Source organism: Ipomoea nil, unplaced genomic scaffold (assembly GCF_001879475.1).
Source record: "Ipomoea nil cultivar Tokyo-kokei standard unplaced genomic scaffold, Asagao_1.1 scaffold1596, whole genome shotgun sequence".
In the NCBI taxonomy this organism is placed as follows: domain Eukaryota; kingdom Viridiplantae; phylum Streptophyta; class Magnoliopsida; order Solanales; family Convolvulaceae; genus Ipomoea; species Ipomoea nil.
The window spans coordinates 1031717-1057971 of NW_017618024.1; the positions used below are offsets into that span (position 1 = coordinate 1031717).

The 26255-nt window shown below is 33.5% G+C and overlaps 1 protein-coding gene across 1 annotated transcript; it reads left to right on the plus strand.

Moving 5' to 3' along the window:
• Positions 1-3364: 3364 nt before the first annotated feature.
• LOC109190950 (alcohol dehydrogenase-like 6) lies at positions 3365-13142 on the plus strand. Its single transcript, XM_019341547.1, has 7 exons — positions 3365-3494; positions 3932-4074; positions 4396-4433; positions 6630-7032; positions 11621-11860; positions 12384-12542; positions 12818-13142. The coding sequence occupies exons 1-7, from the start codon at positions 3467-3469 to the stop codon at positions 12929-12931; spliced, it is 1125 nt and encodes a 374-aa protein (XP_019197092.1). The 5' UTR covers positions 3365-3466; the 3' UTR covers positions 12932-13142.
• Positions 13143-26255: the final 13113 nt, after the last annotated feature.

A 26255-nucleotide genomic window follows, 5' to 3' on the forward strand; every position in this document is an offset into this window, starting at 1 on the left:
TCTTCCACCAAGACCTTAGGAAATGTAATGCCTAGTCTTGGGTAGTGTTTTTATCTAGTTTCTCCTTGACTTTATCTAAGTTTTGGATAGTTGTGTGGTTTTTGGTTTGTGTTGGGAAGACCTTGTGGAAGAAGAGTTCCAAGAGGATGAGTAGAGGTTGAAAAAGGTGTTCTTAGGCTACAAGAGGTAACCATGTGCTACAAAATCTATTTTATGCTTGATAATATGAATTTCTTGCTATTCTTGATGTTCATGAGTGAAATGATGCATAACCTTGTGTTTATGCATGTTTAGAGCTTGTATCTAGGGTTCATAAATGCTATTCTTTGAGCTTTTCATTTGTTCAAGTTCCTTTATTGTTGAATGTGAGGTTTTGGGTGTTTTGGACTTGAACTTGGCGTTGTTGGTGTTTTCCCCCGAAAGGGAATTATTTTTGGTTCAGGGGTACCCGCGGGCAGAATGGCGAGCAGGCAGCCTACCGCCGTTCCACTCGTGGGAAACGTAGGCGGATGGTGGCGGGAGGAGCCGCGGGTGGTTGCCCACCCATGGTTCCACTCGCTGGTACATGTGTAGGGGAGTGGCGGGGGTTGTCCACCGACCGTTTCGCCCACTGGTACGTTGTGTTTTGGCCTCCGCTTTGTTGAATTCTTGTGCAACTGTGTGTCTCCTTTGATGTTTCGTACGTCTAGAATGGTGTCCTAAGTAACCTTGATCGGTTTATGAGTCTTGAATCATGCTTAAGGTCTAACTTTGTGATTTGTTGGATTAATGTGAAGTTATTGATGTTCGTTTGAACCGTTATGATTATTCTATTGATTTGCATGCTAGTTACGATGTTGTTGGTACTAGTATGTGCTTGTTCATTCGTTCTCTATGAAGATTGGTAACTTGTGTTCACCAATCAAGGTAATCTTTGGATTGAAGCCTATTACTATTGTGCTATTGTTTTGAATGTTCCTTTCATGTCTCTCCTTGAAGTCTTTCTACTGAATCTCTTGTTGTAACCTTGTACATATGTTGTACTCTATTGTTGATCCTTGATTGGGCTATTGATGAGCCTCAATCTTCTATGTCAATGACTATGTGATTGTTATGAGATTGGTGGTAATGAGCTTTGCTCACTTGATTGGCGGGATACTATCACGTGATAAGTATTATTATATTATTAATGACATTGTGTATGTCTATGAGATCGGTGATAATTGATTGGCGGGGAGCAATGGCTCCAGGAGGGAAAAGGTTGGACTTGGTGTACAGGGTGGCACTCGGAGGTACAGGTTGGAACTGAAATAAGGTCGGCATGGTGACATAAGGTTGGAACCAGGCATAAGGTTAGAACTAGTCATTGGTTGCGATCTTTGACTTTCTATTGCTTATGAGTATGTTTGATGTTATCTCTTAATTGATATTGCTTATCATATCATGTGGATTACTCGTTTGTTCTTGTCGTTCTTGTTGATACCTTGAGTAACCGTATGATGTTGGTCATTTGATTAAGAGTGATTCTGATGAGTCTTATGTTGTTCCTACTCCTCGTTTTAAAAGATTATATACTATGTATTCCAAGTCTCAAAAGTGATTTTCCTATATGTATATTATAAGTACTCTACGCGTAGTGGTTGGTTACTTAGCATTATTCGCTAACGGGTGCTACCCTTATGTTTTACAGGTGCTGAGTAGTTTCTTCGAGCGTGATAGAAGACGGATTAGTTTAACGTATCTCCCTTTTGGTTCCTTAGCTAATTGTTGAGGCATGTGTGCCTGTAGAATTGAACTTGTGAATTCGATGTTATGGTTTTGGATGTCTAAGTTTTGACTTTTAGCCTGTGCATCTAGCCTTGTAGTTAGATGTGACGTGACATCTTCTGATTGACAAGTTTAGCTTCCGCACTCTTTATATCTTAATGTTAGTTTTATCTTCATCTTTAAGCCTTTAATTGCTTAGTTGTTGTGTAAAAATCGGGGGTGTTACAGTTGGTATCAGAGTATAGGTTTGAACCTAGGTTAGTGCCTTTAAGAGTAAGACTTTAAGGTATTAAGGTTGAATTCTAGGTACTGTCACAACGTTTTTTATAGCGTCGCTAAATCTTTCGTTGGTTTGGATTTTAGAGTTTATAACTGAGTTTTTTAGTATTACTGACTCTGTTACAATGCGCTATAAAAATATTATAGGTAACACTATCTTTTTACTAAAAATTCCTACATGTATGATCAAAAAGAAAAATATATACATGTCAATTCTCATATAATATTATTTAGGCAGAAATGTCAAATAAGCACATCTACTACTGCGAAGTGCTCAATTCTCACCACGAACTAAATTAAGTGTCAAATAGGCCCATCTACCAGCAAAATTTGTTCGATTGACTTTTTTACAAGTTGCCTATTCAATTATTAAAAAATATAAAATAAATAAATAAATAAAAGGAATTTCAGCCATCGTTGTCTGCGCCGGACAGCCCTCGTTCCAAGGCCGTTTGAGGTGAGGTCCAGATTTGGACCTCATGTTTGACAGCCGTGGCTGTCCGGTTGTCCTCGCTGGACAGCCCTCGTTCCAGGCCGGGGGTGAGGTCCAGATTTGGACCTCATGTTTGACAGTCGTGGCTATCCGGCCAGATCTGGACCTCATGTCTGACAGCCGTGGCTACCGGATAGCCCTCGTTCCAGGCCGGGGGTGAGGTCCAGATCTGGACCTCATGTTTGACAGCCGTGGCTATCCGGCCAGATCTGGACCTCATGTCTGACAGCCGTGGCTATTCGGCCAGATCTGGACCTCATGTTTGACAGCTGTGGCTATCAGGCCAGATCTGGATCTCATGTTTGACAGCCGTGGCTGCTAGGACTGTCTGGCTGTCTGTGAAATACGCAACTATTTTTTTTTTTTTAATAATTGAATAGGCAACCTGTTAGTAAAATTTAGTTCATGGTAGGAATTGAGCACTTCGTCGTAGTAAATGGGCCTATTTGACACTTTTATCTATTATTTATTTAATTATAGAGGCTCGAACCCACACCCTTCATTTTTTTTTTTTAATAATTGAATAGGCAACCTGTTAGTAAAATTTAGTTCATGGTAGGAATTGTGCACTTCGCCGTAGTAAATGGACCTATTTGACACTTTTATCTATTATTTATTTAATTATAGAGGCCCGAACCCACACCCTTTTATATATAAGAGAGTAACTTGGTGCCACTAGAGAACAAGGTTAATTAAAAATATATTTGAGTATCCTTCAGGTATACTACACTAGTATGATTAATTTTAGACTTAAAGGACCAAAGTGAAAATATAATAATATCAAGGGATCAACACTAAAATTAGCTCTATACTACACGTAGTAGTTCTGCCAAACAGTCTTAACACATATAATCAAATTATTCCACCCAAAAACCTCCTCCTTCCTTCCCGCAGCCGCCCTTAGCTCGCTGACTATTCCCAGCTGAGAGAAAGGAACTGAGAATACAAATGGATCCGAAGGTCATCACATGCAAAGGTAATGTGCATATATATATATATATATATATATATATATATATATATACAATCTAGCTTGAATTGATAATGTTTTCTTTCATGCTTCCCTTCCCAACTCCCATCGATCATATCCTTGATGACGAGAGATCTACACTTGTAACCACAAGTTTACAAGTTTGAATCCTTACCCTGCCCCGTTAGATTTGAGCTAGTCAGCTGTGCGTAACCTAGGCTAGTTTATATCCTTTAGTCATTAACGGCTAAGATCACAAGACGGGGTTTACCTCCACCCGAAAGGGTTATAGGGTTTCCCTTGTATCCGAAAAGAAAAAAAAAGAAAAAGAAAAAACAAAAATATTTAGTCAACTACTATATAGTGTGATGACAGATCTGTTATCATTTATGGTTACACGCGCAAACATTGATAGAGTTGTGGTGTTGTATGTATGGTTGTAGCTGCTGTGGCATGGGGAAAGGGAGAGGAGTTGAAGGTGGAAGAGATAGAAGTGGATCCACCAAAGGGTTGTGAAGTTCGTATAAAGATGTTGTACGCCAGTTTATGCCACACTGATACCCTATACCATTCTGGCTTTCCAGTAGTTAGTTTCCATTTTCTCTCTTCTTTAATTACGTACACTTTTTTTTTCTTTATTATTATATTAATTGTGGGTATTTTCATTAGTGGAAATTATGGAATTTCCGACCACCTGAAAGTGATCTTATATTAAGTTGATACCAAAAAGTAGTCGGAAATAACAACTCCGGATACTAAAAGTGGTCGGAATAAGGCTTTTGACTTGATTTAAGATCACTTTCAGGTGGTCTGAAATTTCATAATTTCCAGTAGTGTTTGTTCTGTTGATGACCCATCATCAATCCACTTAATTATTGTGTTTATTAATATAATATATAATTTTCAGCCTCTATTTCCACGAGTTCTTGGACATGAAGGAGTTGGGTAAGTCAATCCCTAACTCTCTCTCTCTCTCACCCTTAATAGTTACTCCGTACATAAAAACGTGTTGAAGAAATTAGTACAAAGGTTTTCTCCTTTTTTGGGCCCCAATTGCTTATCGTTTACATGGTGCATACCATGCAAAACGATGTCGTTTTGACTAAAAACGCGCGTCCCACTTAAAAAAAAATAAATTCAGGTTCGATTCTCGGCAATAGCATTATTGTGGATATATAGTTATGAATTTGTGGATATATAGTTATGAATTTATGGATATTTAGTTCATTCATTGTGGATATTTAGTTCATTCATTGTAGATATTTACTTCATTCATTCACTGTGGATATATAGTTATGAATTTATGGATATATAAAAATGCTATTGTCGGGAATCGAACCTGATTTTTTCTTTAAGTGGGACGCACGTTTTTTTTTTATAACCAAAATGACGTCGTTTTGCATCGAATGCACCATGCGCATGGTGCATTCGGTTGCACAGCATAATTTGCGATTATTTAAGGGTCACACTTGTGTGAGACGAATCGAGTCGGGTCAAATCAACATACAAATATATATCATACTTATACGTTCAAATGTAATACTAATCAAGAATAAAAATTTTGTTATTTATAAGGAAAAATGTAATACTTTTGCATTTGATGTAAAAGTATTACATTTTCCATAATAAGTAATGTTGGCAAGTGTCTCTTATAAGGAAAAATATAATACTTTTGAGAAAAAATGTAATACTTTTAAATCGAAATGTAAAAGTATTACATTTTCCCTTAAAAGTATTACATTTACCCTTATAAGTAACAAAAAATTTATCCATGATTAGTATTACATTTGAGCATATAAATATGACATTTGTGGGTATAAGTATTACATTTTTATCTTGATCCGACCTGTCTCACGGTGAGACAGTCTCACACAATTTTTTGTCATTATTTAAATATTTTTATGTTATCTAGGCATGGACTTGAATGCCACTAAGCTAGATCCAGTTTATATATATATATATATATATATATATATATATATATATATATATATATATATATATATATATATGTAACTTTTAAGAAAAAAAAGTGCACTTAGGTCACTGAACACTCCAAATATATGCAATTTCACCTGATAACAGGTTATCATCAATTTTAGCAGGTTACATGTTTACATGGCAGCTGAGTTGGCATTTTTAATAATTTTTAAATAAATTTTAATAAATCTTAATAATAAATTTTTAAAAAATTGAAAAAAAAAACGACGAGGCGGCCGCCGGCCACCCCTTTCCCCCCTTCTTCATCTCCAGTTTTTTTTTTTTTTATATTTAATTTTTGAAAATTTTATTATTAAAATTTATTAAACATTATTTAATAATTATTTAAAATGCCAATTCAGCTGCCACGTAAGCAGGTAACCTGCTAAAATTGATGGTAACCTGTTATCCGGTGAAGTTGCATACATTTGGAGTGTTCAGTGGCTTAATTGCACATTTTTGGAGTGTTTAGTGGCGTAATTGCACTTTTTTTTTTTTCGTTCAGTGACTTAATTGCATTTTCAGGTTACGTTCAGTGGTCAATTTGAACCTTATTCTTTTTGAGAGATGTTATTTTGTAGTTTCATTCTGAATTTACTTCAAGTGTTTAGATGCCTCTAAAAAATTTTATATTCATTAACTATTAATAAATTGGTCACATAACTAGTTAAAAAATAAATATAATCTACTTAGTAATTAAATCTATAAAAGATCCAATTACATAGTGTCATCATGTCATAATATGAATAAATAGGGGTGAAGTTTGGGAAGAATATTAGGAAGTGTAAATTTAAGAAAAGATGATGGCCTTGTTTGGTAAATGGCTCTTAGCTGTTAGCCAGTTGGGTTAATTTGAGGGTATAACTAGTTGATAACATTAGCTGATTGCAGAAAGGTGTTTGGTAAATTAGTTGTTAGCTGATAGCTGTTTGATATAATTTCTTTTCTCAAAAAGCTAATTGATGAAAAAGTTGCTTTTGAGTAGCCTTTTGAATTTTAGCATTTTGGAGTTACAAAAAACTAATTAACCAAACACTTATATTAATTTTTTAACCAAATCAAACCGCTAACAGTGGTCAAATAAGCCAAAATTGACTTATAAACTAACTATTTTATCAAACCGGGCTGATATATTTACTATATTTCCTTATGTTACTGCAGTGTGATAGAGAGTATAGGTGACAATGTGACAAACCTTACAATAGGAGACACAGTGATGCCACTATACTTAGGTGAATGTGGAGAATGCTTGAATTGTAAATCAGGAAAGTCCAACATATGCCATAACTACCCTCTGCCCATAACTGGTCTAATGCGTGATGGCACATCAAGAATGTCCGCTAGAGGAAAACCACTATACCACTTCTTCAGCAACTCCACGTGGTCAGAGTATACCGTTGTCGATGCTAACTACGTTGTTAAAGTTGACCGTCGACTACCTCTTCCACATGCTAGCTTGCTTTGTTGTGGGTTTACTACTGGGTTTGGAGCAACCTTCAAAGCAACTGAGGTGGAGAAGGACTCGGTTGTTGTGGTCATTGGTCTTGGTGCTGTTGGATTGGGGGTAAGTCTTTTTATTATTACAAATCTTATTTAAATCACTTTCTACAATGTTTTATCTTTTTTTTTTTGTATTATTATTATTTTTTTTTGGAATTTTTTTCGGTTATTGCATCACTTATAACAAAGCTAGGCAAACAAATTATGCTGTGAAACACCTTGCAATGTGGACACGGTTTTAAAACTGTCATAATTATGAATAGAGTAAATACCACCTATGGTCCCTCGAGTTTGGTGGCATCGCCATCAATGGTCCCTAACTTCCGTAATTACCATCCGTCATCCTCCGAGTTGTCAAAAGTTACCTTCTAGCGTCCTTCCGTTACTTCCTCCCGTCTCAGCCGTCAAAATGAAGGGTAATATTGTCATTTGACTTATACAAAAAGAGTTAATACCAGCCAAGGTCCCTCGAGTTTGGTGGTTTGGCCATCTTTAGTCCCAAGATTCCATATTTCATTATTTTCCTTCTTTCATATTCTCTTCTTCAAATGTATTATTATTACTATTATTTATAGTTATTATTAAATTCTTATTGTTATTACTATTATTTAAAGTTATTAAGTTATTATTGTTATTATTAAATTATTATTATTATTGTTATTGTTATTGTTATTGTTATTATTATATTATTAGCATTAAATTATTATTATTATTATTGTTGTTATTATTATTATTATTATTATTATTATTATAATATTCATATTCATATTATTATTATTATTATTATTATTATTATTATTATTATGATTATTATTGTTATTGTTATTATTAAATTATTATTATTATTATTATTATTATTATTATTATTGGCCATCTTTAGTCCCAAACTTGGCCAAACATTATTAAAGAAAGTTGGTGGTTTCTCAACTTTCAACTCGAACCCCCTCTTCTCCTATACAATATTAAAGAAAATTTACAAATGTATAGGGGTCGTTTACTTCATTTATCTGTTTTTCCATTTCCAGTTTTTCATTTCTCCATTTCTCCAGTTTTCTTTCTCTATTTTTCCAGTTTTCCTTCTCCATTTTTTCAGTTTTCCATTTTTCCATTCCTCCAGATTTTTATTTCTCTAATTTTCTGATTTTATTAAATACACTCATCCTATATAGCATTTGCACATTTCTACAACAACAAAAACAATAATAATAATAATTTAATAATTTAATAATAATAATAATAACAATAAATAATAGTAATAATAATAAGAATTTAATAATAATAATAATAACAATAAAAATAACAATAACAATAATAATAATATAATAATAATAATAATAATAATAATAATAATAATAATAGCATTTGTACATTTCTACAACAACAAAAACAACAACAACAATAACAATAATAACAACAATAACAATAATAATAATAATAATAATAATAGTAATAATAATTTAAAAAAATAATAATAACAATAAATAATAATAATAATAATAATAATAATTTAATAATAACAATAACAATAATAATAATAATAATAATAATAATAATAATAATATGAATATGAATATTATAATAATAATAATAATAATAATAATAATAATAATAATAATTTAATGCTAATAATATAATAATAACAATAACAATAATAATAATAATAATTTAATAATAACAATAATAACTTTAAATAATAGTAATAATAATAAGAATTTAATAATAACTATAAATAATAGTAATAATAATACATTTGAAGAAGAGAATATGAAAGAATGAAAATAATGGAATATGGAAACTTGAGACTAAAGATGGCCAAATCACCAAACTCGAGGGACCTTGGCTGGTATTAACTCTTTTCGTATAAGTCAAATGACAATATTACCCTCCATTTTGACGGCTGAGACGGGAGGAAGTAATGGAAGGACGCTAGAAGGTAACTTTTGACAACTCGGAGGATGACGGATGGTAATTACGGAAGTTAGGGACCGTTGATGGCGATGCCACCAAACTCGAGGGACCATAGGTGGTATTTACTCTTATGAATATAAAGTTCAAAACTTATGAATATAAAGTTTTATAATTATGAACATAGAGTTATGAACATAGAGTTTTATAATTATGAACATAGAATTCTGTAATTGTGAATATAGAGTTCAATAATTGTGAATATGAAGTTAAAAAATATAAACATAGAAGTTTATAATTATGAACATAGAGTTCAGTAATTATGAACATAAAATCGTGTCTATCTTGCAAGGTAGACACGGTTCCACGACATAACATTTGACAAAGCTATTGTTGGTTTTATATATGGCTTTTGGCAAACAACGACGGGCCAACACTACCGTTAAAATAACGAGTATGTGATAAATATATAGAGAATCAATATTTTGTATTAATGATAGTTGCTTGTCCTTGGTCATATATGGGAGAGGGCTATTTATACATATTTTGAAAGGAGCTCTATAAGGAATAAAAATTTTAGATTGCCTCATATTTAGAGTCCTATTACATTGGGGATAACTAGCTCGATCCTACTAAACTACAAATAACACTAACCCCCTAATCTCGAAAATTTATATCGTGGACTATGATCCACACAATGTTGTGGACCCTGGATCGAAACAACGTCATTTTGATATTTAGATTTTAACGGATTTTACAATTTTCGCATTATTCATGTCTCTACACAGCTACTAATTTATTTCAGGTACAAAATTCGTACTCTTAAGGTACAAAATTTCATAACACAAGACACATGTTATATTTTTTGAATGATACTGACTATACTCTTAAAGTATGAAATTCCATAACACAAGACACAAAAACTCACAACACAAAACACATACACATGTTATATATTTACTTATTTTCTAATCCGATTTAGGTAGAAAATATTTGTTCTATAGGTATAGAATTTCACAACACAAGCCATAAATTTATAACATCTGATACACAATATGTTGTGTGTTACACAATTATAAATTTGTTCTAGGCATAGAATTCATACTTTTAAAACACAAAAATTCACAACACAAGACACAAAAATTCACAACACAAGACACACCCACATAGTTTATAGTTAACAAAATATAACGTAAATTGAACACCAAATGATTGACGTCAAAATTAAAGTTAAAAAACAACGTTATATACGTCCAGTGTCCATAGTGCACTGTGAACAATCCCCTAATTGACTTCGTACTGAATATTCTTCTTGAGCTTTCTTGGTCCAACCATATATTTCTTTGGGTTAGATCATGCGATCTAGGCCCTTTATTCAATTAGTCCAACCGGTACCCTGGCAAATTATGCTATGCGCAGCTAAAACGGCGTCGTTTTCAGTGAAAACGACGCTGTTTTAACTAAAAAAAAAAAAAAAATTGTTCGAAACGCCGTTAATGGCGTTAACGGCATATTCGTTATGAAATTATGAATATACAGTTATGACATTATGAATGTACAGTTATAGAATTATGAATGTACAGTTATGGAATTATGAACTTACAATTATGAACATAGAGCTTCGAAAATTATGAATGTTTGGTATGGAATTATGAATATACAGTATGGAATTATGAATGTACAGTTATGGAATTATGAATATACAGTTATGGAATTATGAATGTACAGTTATGAAATTATGAACATAGAACTCTGACATTATGAACTTACAATTATGAACATAGAGCTTCGAAAATTATGAATTTACAGTTATTGAATTATGAATGTACAGTTACGGAATTATGAATGTACAGTTATGGAATTATGAATGTACAGTTATGAAATTATGAATGTACAGTTATGAAATTATGAACACAAAGCTGTGAATATATGCTCCTATAACGAAGCGGTCTGAAATTAAATTAAAAAAAAAAAAAAGAGGAAGATAACGGTGCCTGACGGCACCGTTACCGTGCCCATGATGCACGCTGGGCACGATTCCACAGCATAACCATTGCGGTACCCTTGAGAGTGGTCCGACCGATCCAGTTAGTCTACCATCAATCGTTATGCTATATGGACCTGTGTTCAGCATGCATTGTAGACACGGTAACGGTGCCGTTAATAACACCGTTATCTTCCACCATTTTTTTTAAAAAAAATTTCAGACCACTTAATTTGTTATAGGAGCATATGTTCATAATTTTATTACTATATGTTCATAATTGTAAGTTCCAAATTTCAAAGCTCTGTGTTCATAATTCCATAACTGTACATTTATAATTGCATAACTGTACATTCATAATTCCGTAACTGTACATTCATAATTCAATAACTGCACATTCATAATTCAATAACTGAAAATTCATAATTTTCGAAGCTCTATGTTCACAATTTTATTGGTCTATGTTCATAATTTTATCACTATATGTTCATAATTGTAAGTTCATAATGTCAGAGCTCTGTGTTCATAATTCCATAACTTACATTCATAATTCCATAACTGTACATTTATAATGCCACAAACGAATAACGCCGTTAACGCCGAGACAAAATTATTTTTTTTTTTAAACTGAAAAATCGCGTTTTCCCTAAAAACGACGTCGTTTTAAACTCGTGTCCACAATGCATTGTGGACACGAGTCCACAGCATAATTTGCGGTCTACCATCCATCAGTTATAATTACTAATTTATCTTAAAATTGCAGGCTATTAGTGGAGCTCGAGAGCAAGGAGCAGCTAAAATAATAGGGATTGATATCAACGATTTTAAACGTGAAAAAGGAGAAGTCTTTGGAATGACTGATTTCATAAATCCTATCAAAGCATCCGATATACCCATTAGTGAATTGGTTAAAAATGCAACAGGAGGACTAGGAGCCGACTATGTTTTTGAGTGCACTGGAGTTAGTGATTTGATTAATGAAGCCCTTGAATCTACTAAAGTTGTAAGGCTATCTTTATATCTACAATATTCTCTCTATTTCAAAAGCGCCCTCACTTTCAATAAATAAATACGTAAATATATAATAATAATAATAATAATAATAATAATAATAATAATAAGTAGTACAGGAAAGCTGCAGATGGCAGTAAAAGCTGACATTTGTCAGATTTTTATGTCCTTCACAAGACATGTAAATAAAATAAATAAATATTTTACACAAAAGCATGTCACTTCACCTTGAAAGCTCTAAAACTTCAGGTATAGAGTTAGCCTTTTTTTTTTTTTGAGAGCAGGATGGAGTTAGCCTATGTCTTTTTTTTTTTTTTTTTTTTTTTTTTTTTTTTTTTTGAGAAAAGTTAGCCTATGTCTAGAAAAATGAAGCTTCTAAAAAGCTACCATAATACATTAAAAAAAAAACATTTAAAATGTCTTTATGGTTTATATATACTGTTGTAAAGCAAGTAAAATTTTTTACTATGTTTTGGAGATTACAGTTCGTAATATGAAGGTTGGTGCATAAATAGGGTCTTGGCACGATGGTGATTCTTGGGGCAGGGTCTCGGAGCAAGCTAGAAATTAATTATGATGCTATTCTTTACGGTCCGATAGTTAAAGGTTGCTTACTTGGTGGAGTAAGGATTCGGTCAGATCTTTCTTCTATTTTTGAAAAATGCATAGACAAGGTATGTCCAAACTCTTATTTAATCTAATTATAACTTTAATACTGAATAAATTTTATTAACGTTTACATAGCCAAGTTGACATTTGAAATTTCTTTTATATAAATTGAGATCTGAAACTCGAGCACACTTTATACATTGTATTTACATGTCATATTATTTATTGAAAGTGAGCTATGGAACAACCAAGTTGAATAGCACCTAATTAAGAGAAAAATTGAAATGGCTCTTAATTAATCTTTTTTTTTTTTTTTTTTTTTGGGGGTCCATGTGTATAGAAAATAAAGCTGGATGAGTTGATAACTCATACAATTTCATTGAGTGAAATGAACAAGGCGTTTGAGTTGACAAAGCAAGCTGATTATCTCAAGCTTCTTATCAAGTTTCAGTAACAGCACTCCTCCATCTGCTTATATATAATATATCTTAGGGATGACACAATTAAGTGCAATTTGTGTGCAATAATGTTTGTGCCTGCACCGTACCATGTCTAATAATGATAGATCGATGCTTTATGATGAGAATACAAAGGTTTTAAGGTGGTTTATTTTAAGGTAATATTTGAATATTAATGTATCAACCTACACATATATAGCTCGGTGCAATGTGCAGACTAGTATTAACGGATGGAAATTTTGAAATTTCCGATTACCTGAAAGTGATCTTAAATCAAGTCGAAAGCCTTGTTCCGACCACTTTTGGTATCCGGAAAAACCTTTGTTGCTATTTCCGACCACTTTTTACTTTCGACTTGATTTAAGATCACTTTCAGGTGGTCGGAAATTACATAATTTTCAGCAGTGATTTATTATTATTATTATTATTATTATTATTATTATTATTATTATTATTATTATTATTATTATTATTATTATTTATTTATTTATTTATTTATTTATTTATTTATTTATGCCTCAAACCTATTATGTGGACTTTATTATATCCAGTAGAGTTCATTCCAGCAATGGTCCCCTGAGTATGGTGATTTTCCAAAATTGGTCCTCGACTTTTAATTTGGACAATTTAACCACCCGACTATTAAAATCTTTCCAATTGTGGTCCTTCCGTTAGATTGGAGTTAAGTGAATGTTAATTTGAGGGGCAAAAGTGTCATTTCCCTTACTCAGGTATATTTCATCTTTCATTCACGTGTCTGTATACGTGAAAATCATCATCACCGCGCGCTCGCTGCCGGTCGACCTTGCCAAGCTGACGGATTTTGGTTCCAACGGCGGGATAAGGCTGTGCCGCCACATGGGAGTTCACTGTGGATGGCACCGGAGGTCATCCGCGAGGAGTATTAGGGACCGGAATCCGACGTCTGGTCGCACAGTTGCACCGTCATTGAGATGATCCAGAAAGTAGTCGTGGAAGGACCGCGACGCCGTAAACTCTACCGAGTCAGTTACTCCGACAAGTTGCCTCAGTTCCCAATTCAGTCATCAGAATTAAGGAGGATATGCACGGTGGAATTGTTCGTGCATAAGAGGATTAATGAAACAGTGCCTGTATGGAGAAAATGCATTGGTGACATGCTCCAATGGATAGAAATAACAGAGCCAAGCAACACCAAGGCAAAACACGTAGAGGGAAGTAATGTAAATGTTCATATCTGATTTGTTATAACTGCCCTTTTTCCCTCATTCCTTCTTGTATATATTGGCTGTATTCTCTTTGTATGAGTAAGGTTCTGGACATTCTGTTTCAATGAATAACACCACACATCATTGCTTCCTTTCACACCTTCCATAGCTCAATCCATCATGGTATTAGAGCACAGACACAGCACCTACGCCGCCGCACTCTCCGGCGTCGGCAACACTAATCAGGAAGCACAAGCCGCTACTCCAATCACTCAAACTCCCATGCAAGCAGCTTCCGACGCGATTCCGCAGGGGAATCTATCCAGTCAGACGCCAAGCAGCTGCTTCCAAGCGAATTCCATGCAGGGAGGAAGTGGGGTTCATGTATCACACTTTTCTTTCCTCGCAACATTTAACTTGTTGGGAAACCTATTTCTCTCTCACGATTTGGTAGATCTTATGTCAGATAAAGCTTCAAAGTTTTTCGATGCCTTAACAGGCGTCGCACAGTGGTTTGGCACTCCAAACATTTCAGACATATTCCCAGGTCTTAGGTGGCTAGAGATGTGAGAACAACACTGAAAATTGTTTCTACGCTTGTGAAGGAACGCATGAACGAAGACAAGCAGGAGAGTGGAAAGAGGAAAGAAAGTCGAGAACCCGCCGGATTCCCTCGCCGTCGCCGCCTTCCCCTCTCCTCGCTGCGTGCTGGACAGAAGTGACAGAACATCGTGCGGTGATGAAGATGAATTCAGGGGAAATGACTCTTTTACCCCTTAAATTAACTTTCACTTAACTCCAATTTAACGGAAGGACTACAATTGGAAAGATTTTAATAGTCGGGTGGTTAAATTATCCAAATTAAAAGTCCAGGACCAATAATTGTGGAAAATTACCATACTCAGGGGACCATTGCTGGAATTAACTCTATCCAGTATGTTGGACATTTATGGGTTGTTTGGTTGGATGTAGTTGTAATTTAATTACAGCCTAATTCTTTAGTAATTACAGTGTTTGGTTGGAGTGAATTGCAATTCCACTAAATTGCAATTCCTCATTTTGTTGAGTTGTCATCCATACCCTCCCACATATGAATTGCAATTCAATGGGAAATTAAAAGGGAGAAGTGTTGACTATTAAAGAACTTTGTTGACATTGTTGACTAGAATTGACCATTGAATGTGAATAGAAAGTTTTGTTGATTCTTTTGAGTGTATGAATGTTGGTTGAGTGATATTGAATGTTGGGATTGAGCTCTTGTAGCATGATTTGGTTGAAAGAGAGAGAGAGAGAGAGAGAGAGAGAGAGAGAGAGAGAGAGAGAAAATCAAGAAAAAAGAAGGGAAATTCGAACGGAGGTGAGAAAAGAATAAGAAGAAAAAAATGCATTGCTGAGTGTTGTGAGTTGGTATGAATGAGTGAGATTGTTGATTTATGGTGCTATAATGCTTTATATTGCTTTGCCCATGCTAGAATGGAATTTCTTGTTCATAAGCTTGCAGGATCAAAATGCCAAGGAGAAAGGAACTTGCTAAGAAAAGAAAACATGACCAAGGTAGTTCTAGCATGAGGCTGGTTGAACAACAAAGGATGAGTGATGAAGAAGAAAATTCCTCGGAGGAGGAACCTCAAGTGCCAATTGCTGGAAATAGGAGGTTGAAGTTGGGACCAATTGAGTTGGCCAAAGTGTCCGAACTAAGGGGCAAGAATGTGTTGGCCGGGAGGCTATTACTTTGACATGCCATTGTTGGATTCTTACGGGTGCCGTGAAGGGGTTACCCACTTGATTTCTCATCCACAGTGGTCCAAGGTGTTTGCTTGGAGGGGAATGACATATGCCCCAGTAGTCTATGAGTTTGTTGCCACATTAAGAGTTTGGAGTGAAATTAAAGGAGTCTAACCAGCCTTGTGTCTCGTTCACCATTTTCAATAAAGAGTACCATTTATCGGTGAACGAGTTGGGAATATATTTGGGATTGCACTCGGACGTAGAACAAAGGACCTACGATTACTTAAACTCCAGGGTAGATTTCTATACAAACAGAGAGGTCACCAACTATTGGATGAGATTATGCAATGGCACAATGGCTTGGGATGCAACAAAGACTCATGAAAGATTCATTGTGAGGAACGATATTAAGGCAATAAGGAATGTCTTAGCGGCTACATTTAGTGGGAGAGTCTCAAACCTCCACAAGGTGTACCGCAATGACCTGGTGAATATGGGGCTAGTCTGCGAGAAGTGGCTCCTAACTCAGAGCCAGGATAACACACCCGCGATTTTCATTCGACCACTCCTCACTTGGCTTTGTGAGGGACTAGGTGTGACAACCCAATAATAATTTTCCTAAATTCTATTTTACAAAATTCCAAAATATTTCTTTTTACTCTTCCAAAAAATTATTTTGAAAAACGGTGTACGAATTAAATATTTTTAATCGAGTTTTTAAATAAATTCAACACCAAGAGTTATCCTATTTTGAAAATCCTATGTTTCGGGAACATTTGTGTATCAAGTTTTGACACAAAAAGTTAATCTGAGTGAAACCTGAGAAACCTGAACCAAGTGTTTTAACTAGAAACTATTTTCAGAAAATCTATTTTTGACCCAAGTTGTCTAAAATCATTTTTAAGACCTTGGTCCATGTTACAAGGTGAACCTTGATATTTCTACAAGCAAAAAACCTTGTATGATGTTTTAGAACAAGCCAAATTACTTCCTTGCCCTCAACCAATCATTTGAGTTCTACCTAGGGTTTTGGACCCTATAAAATCTCCACTATTCCATTGCCTTCATCTGATCCCTTTCTTTTGGCCTCTCCACTCCTTGAGCTCTATAGATTGAAGAAGAACATCACAGTAAGAATTCTAACTACCATTCTCATCCATTCATTTCATCTTCCCTTCTAGTTCTTCCATCCTTTGCCTTCAAAACTCTAAGATACTCTCCTTAAGCTTTGTTTTGTGTTGTTTGTTGAGGCAAATAGGTGGTGAAGGAGGTAGTAGTTGAGTAGAGAGGAATGGGGGATCCACACAAGAAGAAGAAGCTCAAGGTATAAACCATGGACTCCCAAACTAGTTTTTGGCTCTGGTAAATGTTAGAAGTGTGAAATAGATGTTTAGAAATGCTAGATAATATTTGTTGATGAACTATTTGTGTGTTGTTGATGATCTATGATTTATTTATTGAGGTTTGAAAGTGTTATTTTGATCTGAGTTGCCTACAGGTGAAGAAGAAGGGACCTGGTGCACACAGATGGTGCACCAGTAAACCCAATGGACCTAACCAACGGACCTAGGCGTAGTTCGTTGGCTAGATTCGTAGAGAAGCGGACCAAGGCAACGGATCCCAGTTGGATCCGTTGCCCAGGACTGTTGCTTGGCGGAGCAAGTTGGTTCTGGCCGGGCCCTCTGTGGCTCAGCTACGTGTCGTTCGGACCGGGATTCGTGGGCCCTTGAGGCTCGGACACTCGGGCTCGTTACGACGCACTAGTAGAAGTTAGTTTCGTTTGATTTGGAGTTTGAAAACATGTTAACAGATAGAAAATTTGAAAGAATGAATGCTCTGTTGTTTGTTGTCTGTGAACTAAGTTCATGAAGGAGAATTATGGCTTTTGAGTATTGTTAATTGATTGAGAAGCATGTCTAAATACTTGATAGTATTTATTGAGAAGATTTGCTAAGTGTTGAGAGTTTTGCATGAGCAGTGCATTATTTCATTGTTTACGGTGAATGAGTTTTGAGCATATTTCTTTGAGCAAAGTGCAATAATGGCTCTAAGTAAAGCCTAAGTTCTATTTCAAAAACCAATATCTATTTTGGAAAATCACTAACTATTTGCATTGAGAAGATTGCATGATTTTTGATTTCCAAAATGTGAGAAAGAGAAGTTGTTGAGATTTATGTGCATAGCAAGGCTTGCATAAGTTAGAGTTTGTTGCATGAGAAAGAAGTTGCATGAGATATATCTATATGCTATCTATTGTGAGGAAAATAGAGTTTTGGAGGTCCGTTAGGACTATGTCCTTTCGGAAGAAAAGAGAAAGAAAGAAAGTTTGAGAAAAGAAAGAAACGGTCAAAGAGGACCGACAGATTTTATGAAGTAACTTGGTCGATATTCCTGAGTTGCTAGGTTGGATACTACCCGCCGGGCTTGGAATCTTGGTTAGGGGGTGTGCACACTGACAAGTACAATACCCGATTCCACAGAGATTGAGATAAGAACCAAGAGAGTGGTTCTGTGGGCGAGATGAGTATTAGGCTGGCTAGATTCCGAATCCAGATAGGTTCGTTCACAAATTGGTGAAGTTCCTACCTCACCCATGAGTACAGAAAGAAAGAAAGAAAGAAAGTAGAGAAAAGCGAGTCTATGTGACTCAACAGAAACCTCCACAAAAATTGTTATTTTATATAAAAGCGAGAGTATATTTATACTTATAGCATCATGACTTTTCTTGTTGCATGACTTGTATGAATTGCATTATTTAGAGTATGATGAGAAGTACAGTACTTTGTTGTTGCTTATGAGTTGACATGATAGCATAAGCTTGCTTGTTGAGTTTAAAGTATCTCTTTATCTATCAGTTTGAGCATGAGTATTGCATGATGAGCTATGATTAGAGATATCTGTTCAAAGCATGGGAATGTGTTTAAGTTGAGTATTTGAATAAAGCATGTGTATATGATGTATAGGTTACAAGCATATAGAGTTGTTTATGAGTATGTAATGAGATTGTTGTTTAAGTGTTGTAAGTACTTGAGTTTATGTGTGAATGCCAAATGTTTTCCAAATCTATATCTATAGTACTTTACAGGGTTGAGTGGTTTTATACTTAGCATTACTTTGCTAACAGGTTTATTTTTCTACTTGTTTTTATAACCCCTTTCAGGTGGGCCCAGTGTTTGAGAGCGCACGAGATAGTTTAGTGCTTAGTTATGAGGTGGTAGATTCTAGATTAGATTCTACTTTAGATGTTTGATGATTAGATATTGTTGACTGATCCTTTTGTTGGTGCTTGGACACCGGGGTTTGTTCCCCAAGTTATTAATGTTGTTTTGATGAGCTTGACTCTAGTTAGTTATCCTTTTTGTAGCTGTGCAGTCACCGTGAGGGGTGACTGTGGCGGTGACACCCGTTTTTGTTGGATTGGTTGGTTTTAAGTTATTTAATCTTACTTATTTATCTTGGTTAAGTTAAAGTAATTGGGATTTAGATTTAGAAAAGTGGGGTGTTACACTAGGATTGGAGAGTAAGTTGAGGCGTGAGGGAAAGATTAAAGGGATGCATGGCACCACTCACGAGAGCTAAGCTAGACCGTGCTAGGTTTACCCCGGTTGATGAGGGGGATGAGCCAGGCATGCCACCACCACCTATCATCACTGAGATCCCTCCACATTACACCATTGTTAACAATTGTAAATCCATGCAAGCGTTTCAATATCAGCTTCATTTGGAGAACATGGCTGAGCTTCGTGGGTAAAGAGAGGCGATTGATGAGCTACGAGCTCAAGGAGAAATGTTTGATGAGGTGCTCCTCTATCTTTTATTTATGTTCTTTACTTTCATGGTTTAATTTCCCGCACTATTTTACATTTTAGTACTTCTTGTTTTAAAACTTTAATCACTTTTTTCATTTGATATTTGTTGCATTTTGTTTTTAGTTTCTCCATTTTCATTCAAGTTAGGCTAAAGACGTTAAACGTGGTGCTCTTGGGACACTCCAAGGATTTCTAGCTTTTACTTTTGAAAAAAAAAAAAAAAAGAAGCAAAAACATTGTACATAGAGGGGTACTTAGTTACTCTTTTAATTTGCACTCTTTCTTGTGATTGAACATATGCCACACTAACTTTCATTGATTGTGTTTGCTTGAAAGCTTGTATAGCAAGGGTTGGGGCAAAGAATGTTGATGATGCTTTGAATAAGGGAGATATTCACCCCAACGAAGTTTATCATATTACAAGAAAAATTATAATACTCAAAACATAATGCTTAATTGTGTTTTTAACTATTAGTGTCCTCTGTTGGGAAGACAAACAATAATGGAAAAAATAATCTATAAAAAATTTTATAGGAAGAAAAAAATTTGTAAAGTTTATATGAGGGAAAAAGTTGTTAGAGTTTAGGCATGAAGAAAATGTATGATAATGAAGAAAAAATAATCTGTTGAATTTATGTGTAACGTTTGTAGAGTATAAATAAGGGAGAAAATAGAGTTTAGATAAAGAAAGAAAATATTTAAAGTTGGTACAAAGAAAATTTAGAAATATCGGGTTTGAGGGATGATTTCAAAGAGTACGTATTCGATTTAGACTTTTAAAGAGTTGTTAAAAGTCGATTACTATTCAAAGACTTTTTACTTTTATATATACTCTATCAAATTAGGATTTCTATAAACTTTTTTCTCTCAAATATAAATAGTTGAAATCCGACTATCTAACTTCAAACTTTTCAACTTTCTCTACAAATTTCTCCCCGAACCAGACAAACTTGTCATCTATTATTACAAAATTTTTGTTCATATATGTGTTTACCATAAAAGAATTTCTCTTGTTTATTTTGCTACGAACAACCTATTTGTAGCAAATTTTTAAGTGACACGAAAAACCTACAACTACAATATGATTAGGCTCTGTTTGGTACGCTTAGCTGAAATGTTGAACGCTGAAAAGCTAGTAGCTAAAGCTGAAAAGATAGTAGCTAATAAGCTAACTAATTGAAATTAAAATGTTTGGTAAAATTAGTTGTTGAATAAGATGATAAGTAAAAAAAGACATAAAAGGACATTTTTATAAATTTATATATTCAAATTTAAATAGTGATATATATATTGTGATAATAATAAAAAGAGAGCTTGATTACCTTGGATGATTACAACGCAAGGATGAACACGTACAGTAAAGAATTGAGAGGAAAAAATGTTTAGAGAAAATGCACGTATGGTAAAGAACTGAGAGGAGAAGAGTGTTTAGAAAGAAAAAAAAAAAATTTAGATATTAGGGTTTTGATTTAAAAAGATAAATGATATCATTTTTATAAATTAATAAGGATAAAAAAGGGAAAAAATGTTAAAAGCATGCAGCTTATTTTGAAACGCTATTTAGATGAGCCTTTCAAAATAAGCTATTATTTAAAACTCTTTTTTTTTTTTTTTTTTTTTTTTTTTTTTTTTTTTTTTTTTTACCAAACAGAGCTATAACTTATTTATAACTTAAAATAAGCTATGAGTTCTAAATATAAGCTCTACATGCTTTGTTTGGCACGTTTAGCTGAAAAGCTAGCTGAAGTTGAAAGCTAAAAAGCTAGTAGCTAATAAGCTAGCTAACTAATTGAAATTAAAGTGTTTGGTAAAATTAATTGTTGAATTAGTTGATAAGTGTAAAAAGATATAAAATCTCTATCTCTATATACATTAAAGCAAAATGAGATACTGTAAAAAGTTCCTGCCCAATCCAATACTAAGTTTATGCCAATCAAAATCAATTACTAAGTTTAAGACATCCAATCAAAATCAATTACTAAGTTTAAGCCAATCAAATCAATTACTAAGATATCTAAACATATATATATATATATATTTCACATCCTCTGCAATACAAACACTATCAAGGAAGTTGTGATAGCGTATGAAATCCCCGAGAGAAAATCGTCTTCCATAATCAAATCTAAGGAAGTTGTCTTCTAGCAGGTAAGTTCTTTTACAAATCTCAATTCAAATCAGGCTACATCAATCAATTTATACGAGACCATGTTAAAAGCTCTATTCTATGAAAACTGAGAAACTGAAGGAAGGAATTGTGAACATCAGGATGAGATCTTTGTGTGGCTGAATTTTAAATTTTAAACAATTGAATGATGGTGGTTTTGGTTTTTAATTTTGTGCTGAACAATGAACAGATAAACATTTTTTGTATTAAGGCATTTCAATGGGGTGGGGGGGGGGGGGGGATGAGATGTCATTCCTACTTCGAATCTGATAAGACATTTTATTATGTTTTTCTATATTTTATGATGGATTTGTCTAAGTTATTCCTAAATCCTTATTACTATTTAGAATAAGGTACCAACCGTGCTTTCTGTGCTATTTCATAATATTTTGCAGGTTTAGAAGTACATATACAAGAACACATCACACATAGCAAATGAGAGGACTCCAAAAGATGATAGAATTTTATTATCCTTATCTATATTTCAAGGTGGATCTCTATTTTGCAGGTTTAGAAGTACATATACAAGAACACATCACACATAGCAAATGAGAGGACTCCAAGAGATGATAGAATTTTATTATCCATATCTAAATTTCAAGGTGGATCTCTAAGTTATTCCTAATTCGTTATTTACCAATTAGAATTAGGTAACAAATAGTGCTTCCTTTTAGCTTTGGGTTTCTATTTTGCAGGTTTTGGAGTACATATACAAGAACACATCACACAACAAATGAGAGGACCATGGCAAACAGTGTTAAACAACCAATTTCAAGGGCACATATATCATGCATGAAGACACAAAAAGTAGTTTTTTTTCCTACAAAATAAAAAAAAAATGTTATGATAGAATAGTGTAGGACATTGTATTCTATGGAATAATATTGTTAAGCTTTAACATGCACAATGCATGACATTTTGTTATTAATGGGAAAATGTATTCATCTAATCACAAAATAGAGCTAGGAGTCATGGTAACATCAAAGATATTTTTTATGAGAGTTTTTGGCAATGAGTAAATTTCTAAATAGAATGATATTTCTCAAAAAGACTAATCACATATAAAGATTCTAGTAAATAACACAATTATAAAAAATAAGCATAATTATTTAATATGCTCATTGTTTTAATATTTAAATGATATATACATTTAAATAATCTTTTGTTAATATTATTATTATGAGTATTAATATTAATCAATGTTGCAAAAAACGTTAGGCGCCCCCTAGGCGCCGATTTTTTTTTTTTAATTAAAAAAAATTAAAAATTAAAAATTTTCAAAATTTAGTACTAAAACATAAGGTTTTCATAGTTATTTCTTAGAAACTATTTACAAAAGTGGTTGTAAAATTGTTCAAAAGATTGTTTAAACCATCTAAATACATAAAAAACTAAAATTAAGAGCTAAAGAAGCATTTTTTTTGAGAAATTAGTGGACCAAAACGAAAAAATACGCGATTTGAAAAAAAAAATTGTCCGAATCGGACAACCGAGTCAAAAGTTATACCTTCCGAAACTTTTCCGACACTAAAAAAAAAAAAAAAAAAAAAATTCGCCGAACCGCCGAACCGGCCGGCCGCGTAGGAGGCCGCCGAGGCCATTCCTCGCGGCGGCCTCCTACCGCCTAGCGCCTAGGCGCGATTTTTTGCAACCATGATATTAATATTACTTATAGGTATAATAGGATATTATTATATTTATATATTATTATATACATATATATCGTACATCATATAGAGTTATTAGAATCGTATTTAGGAATGATATATATAATTGGGGAGAATAATTTAATTATATATATATATATATATATATATATATATATATTAATTTAAAAGTAACCTATTAAAAGATTTGAAATGATGTAATAAATTATTTTAAAATTATTTGACAGATTGAAATGTCGCAAAAGTCTCCCTGCAATTAAGAAATTTTATTTGTAATTATGAAATTAATTACCATATATAAAAAATAGTCTATTAAAAGGCAGTATATTTATTTATATAATAATTATTTCTATATGAACGTATGTAACTGTCAATTCCATTATTTACAATATACATAATATACTTTAACAATGTAAAAAAAAAAAAAAAATTAACATTAACTACTACAAATTTATAGGCCGTGGATCGCACGAGTATCATCATAGTGATAAATTAAAATATTAAGATTTTGATTAATAAAGGGTAAATGGTGTTATTTTTGTAAATTAATAAGATAAAAAAAAAATGAAAAAAGTTAAAAAGCTGTGAATTTATTTTGAAAAGTATGGAGTAATTACTTTTGGCAAATTTTACTGTGGACAATGCTACATGTAGTAGTGTGGTCCATAAAGTAATATCATTATCCGCATGGGCAGCTTAACTGGTCATAGAGGTGAAACTTTGGAAGAATGACCAGTGATCGAGTCTCACTAGCGGCAGTGGTTTATGTTCAGTTGAGTTACCATGATTTACATCCTCCCAAATGCTCTGTCGGGTTGGGGTTCAACCTTTGGAAGAATAAAGTAATATTATTCTAATTACACGTTGGGTCTGAGTGTGGGGGGCCCTTAGGGTTGGGGTTCAAAGAATAAAGTAATATTATTCTAATTACACTTTAGTTTCATTTGACAATATTGCTCTGTTTTTCAATTGGGTCGTAGTGTGGGGGGCCCTTAGGGTTGGGGTTCAACCTTTGGAAGAATAAAGTAATATTATTCTAATTACACTTTAGTTTCATTTGACAATATCGCTCCGTTTTTCAATTTCATTTTCCGTACTCACTAGTTTCATTATATTATAGCAATACTAAAGTATTATTTTAATTCGAATACAATTTAATTTGACAATATACATTATTGTATGAGCTCTATTTTGTAGTTTCATTTTCCACACACAATAATTTAATTATAATAATGTTAAAGTATTATTTTAATAAAACTGCACGTTCATTTGACAATATATGTTATTGTATGGTTTTGAATTTTAATTTCATTTTTCGCACACACTAGTTTCATTTTAACAATATTAAAGTATCATTTTAATTATACTGCAATTTCATTTGACAATATATGTTATTGAATATATTATGTTTTTAGTTTCATTTTTCACACACACTAGTTTCATTTCAGCAGCACTAAAGTACGTATCATTTTAATTATATTACAGTTATATTTGACAACCATAATCCACATAGCAGTATAGATCATGATGTATTACTTTTAGCTTTAAAAGAACCAAAACTGAAAATATACTATAGCCAAAAAGATCACAAATAAAATGAAGTCTAAAAAACACAGCGGTACTATGCATTCGATCATTCATACCCCCAACGGAAACAAAACTGATCTGATTTCCTATCTTGCGCAACTTCAAAGCCATCCTTTGTTGACTGAAAAGGATCAATCTTCTAACATCATTTCATCCACTCATTACTAACGTACACTGGTCAATATTTGAACTTCATTTATCAAAAACATCAAACAAAAAAAAGGTCAAATAATAAAGTAATGTTAGGCTTTGAACGACCTCATTAATGTTAATTTTTAAGTTTTTGTAGGGACATGTAAAAAGAGAGAGAAGTTAAGAGAGAAGAAAAGAAATGGTATGCACCTAGTTGGCACGTGTTGCAGTTTCTACCTACGCTGGCTACGCGCAAGTTGCCCTTCTTTTTTGGAGTTTTTTTTCTGGTGCGAGTTTCACCAAAAAAAAAAAAAAAAAAAAAAAAAAAATTATTTGTAAGAATAAAAACCAATTAACCCCCCCCCCCCCCCTCCCCCTCGCCCCATTTGTTAAAAAATCCACCCTAAGTTTTTTTCTCTGTAAAAAATCACGAAAAAAAAAAAAGTTCAATTTTTGCGCAAATTATATCATGCACCGCGCGTCCTTTTGTTAAATGAAAAGAAACGGTGTTTGTTTTCCGCCGTTTCGCACCCTTTTGCAAAAAGCAACCCTGCTCTTCAGTGTCATTTTGTATACACTGCAGTTTCAGTTCAACACAACTACAGTTTCATTTCGATATAACTATAGTTTCATTCGATATTTATAGACTCAAATATGTGAAAATGTTATTTAATTTTATTTTATATACACTATAGTTTCATTAAAACACAACTGCATGATCATTTTGATATAATTACAGCTTCATTGTACAATATACACTCAAATATGTGAAATGTTATTCAGTTTCATTTTATATACAATGCAGTTTCATTTCACTATAACTACAATATCATTTTGATATAACTGCAGTGTCGGTTTAGATATACTGTAGTGTCAGTTGGTATTTAATACACCAAACAAGCGGACTCCGTTAACTATAACGGCGGGCCGTTTCTTTACTTAAAGAAACGGCGCCGTTTTTGACCGTGGTGCATGTGTGCACCGCGGTCTATGATATAACGACTGCAATTTTTGTGGATGGGCTTATATCCTCTATAAATATA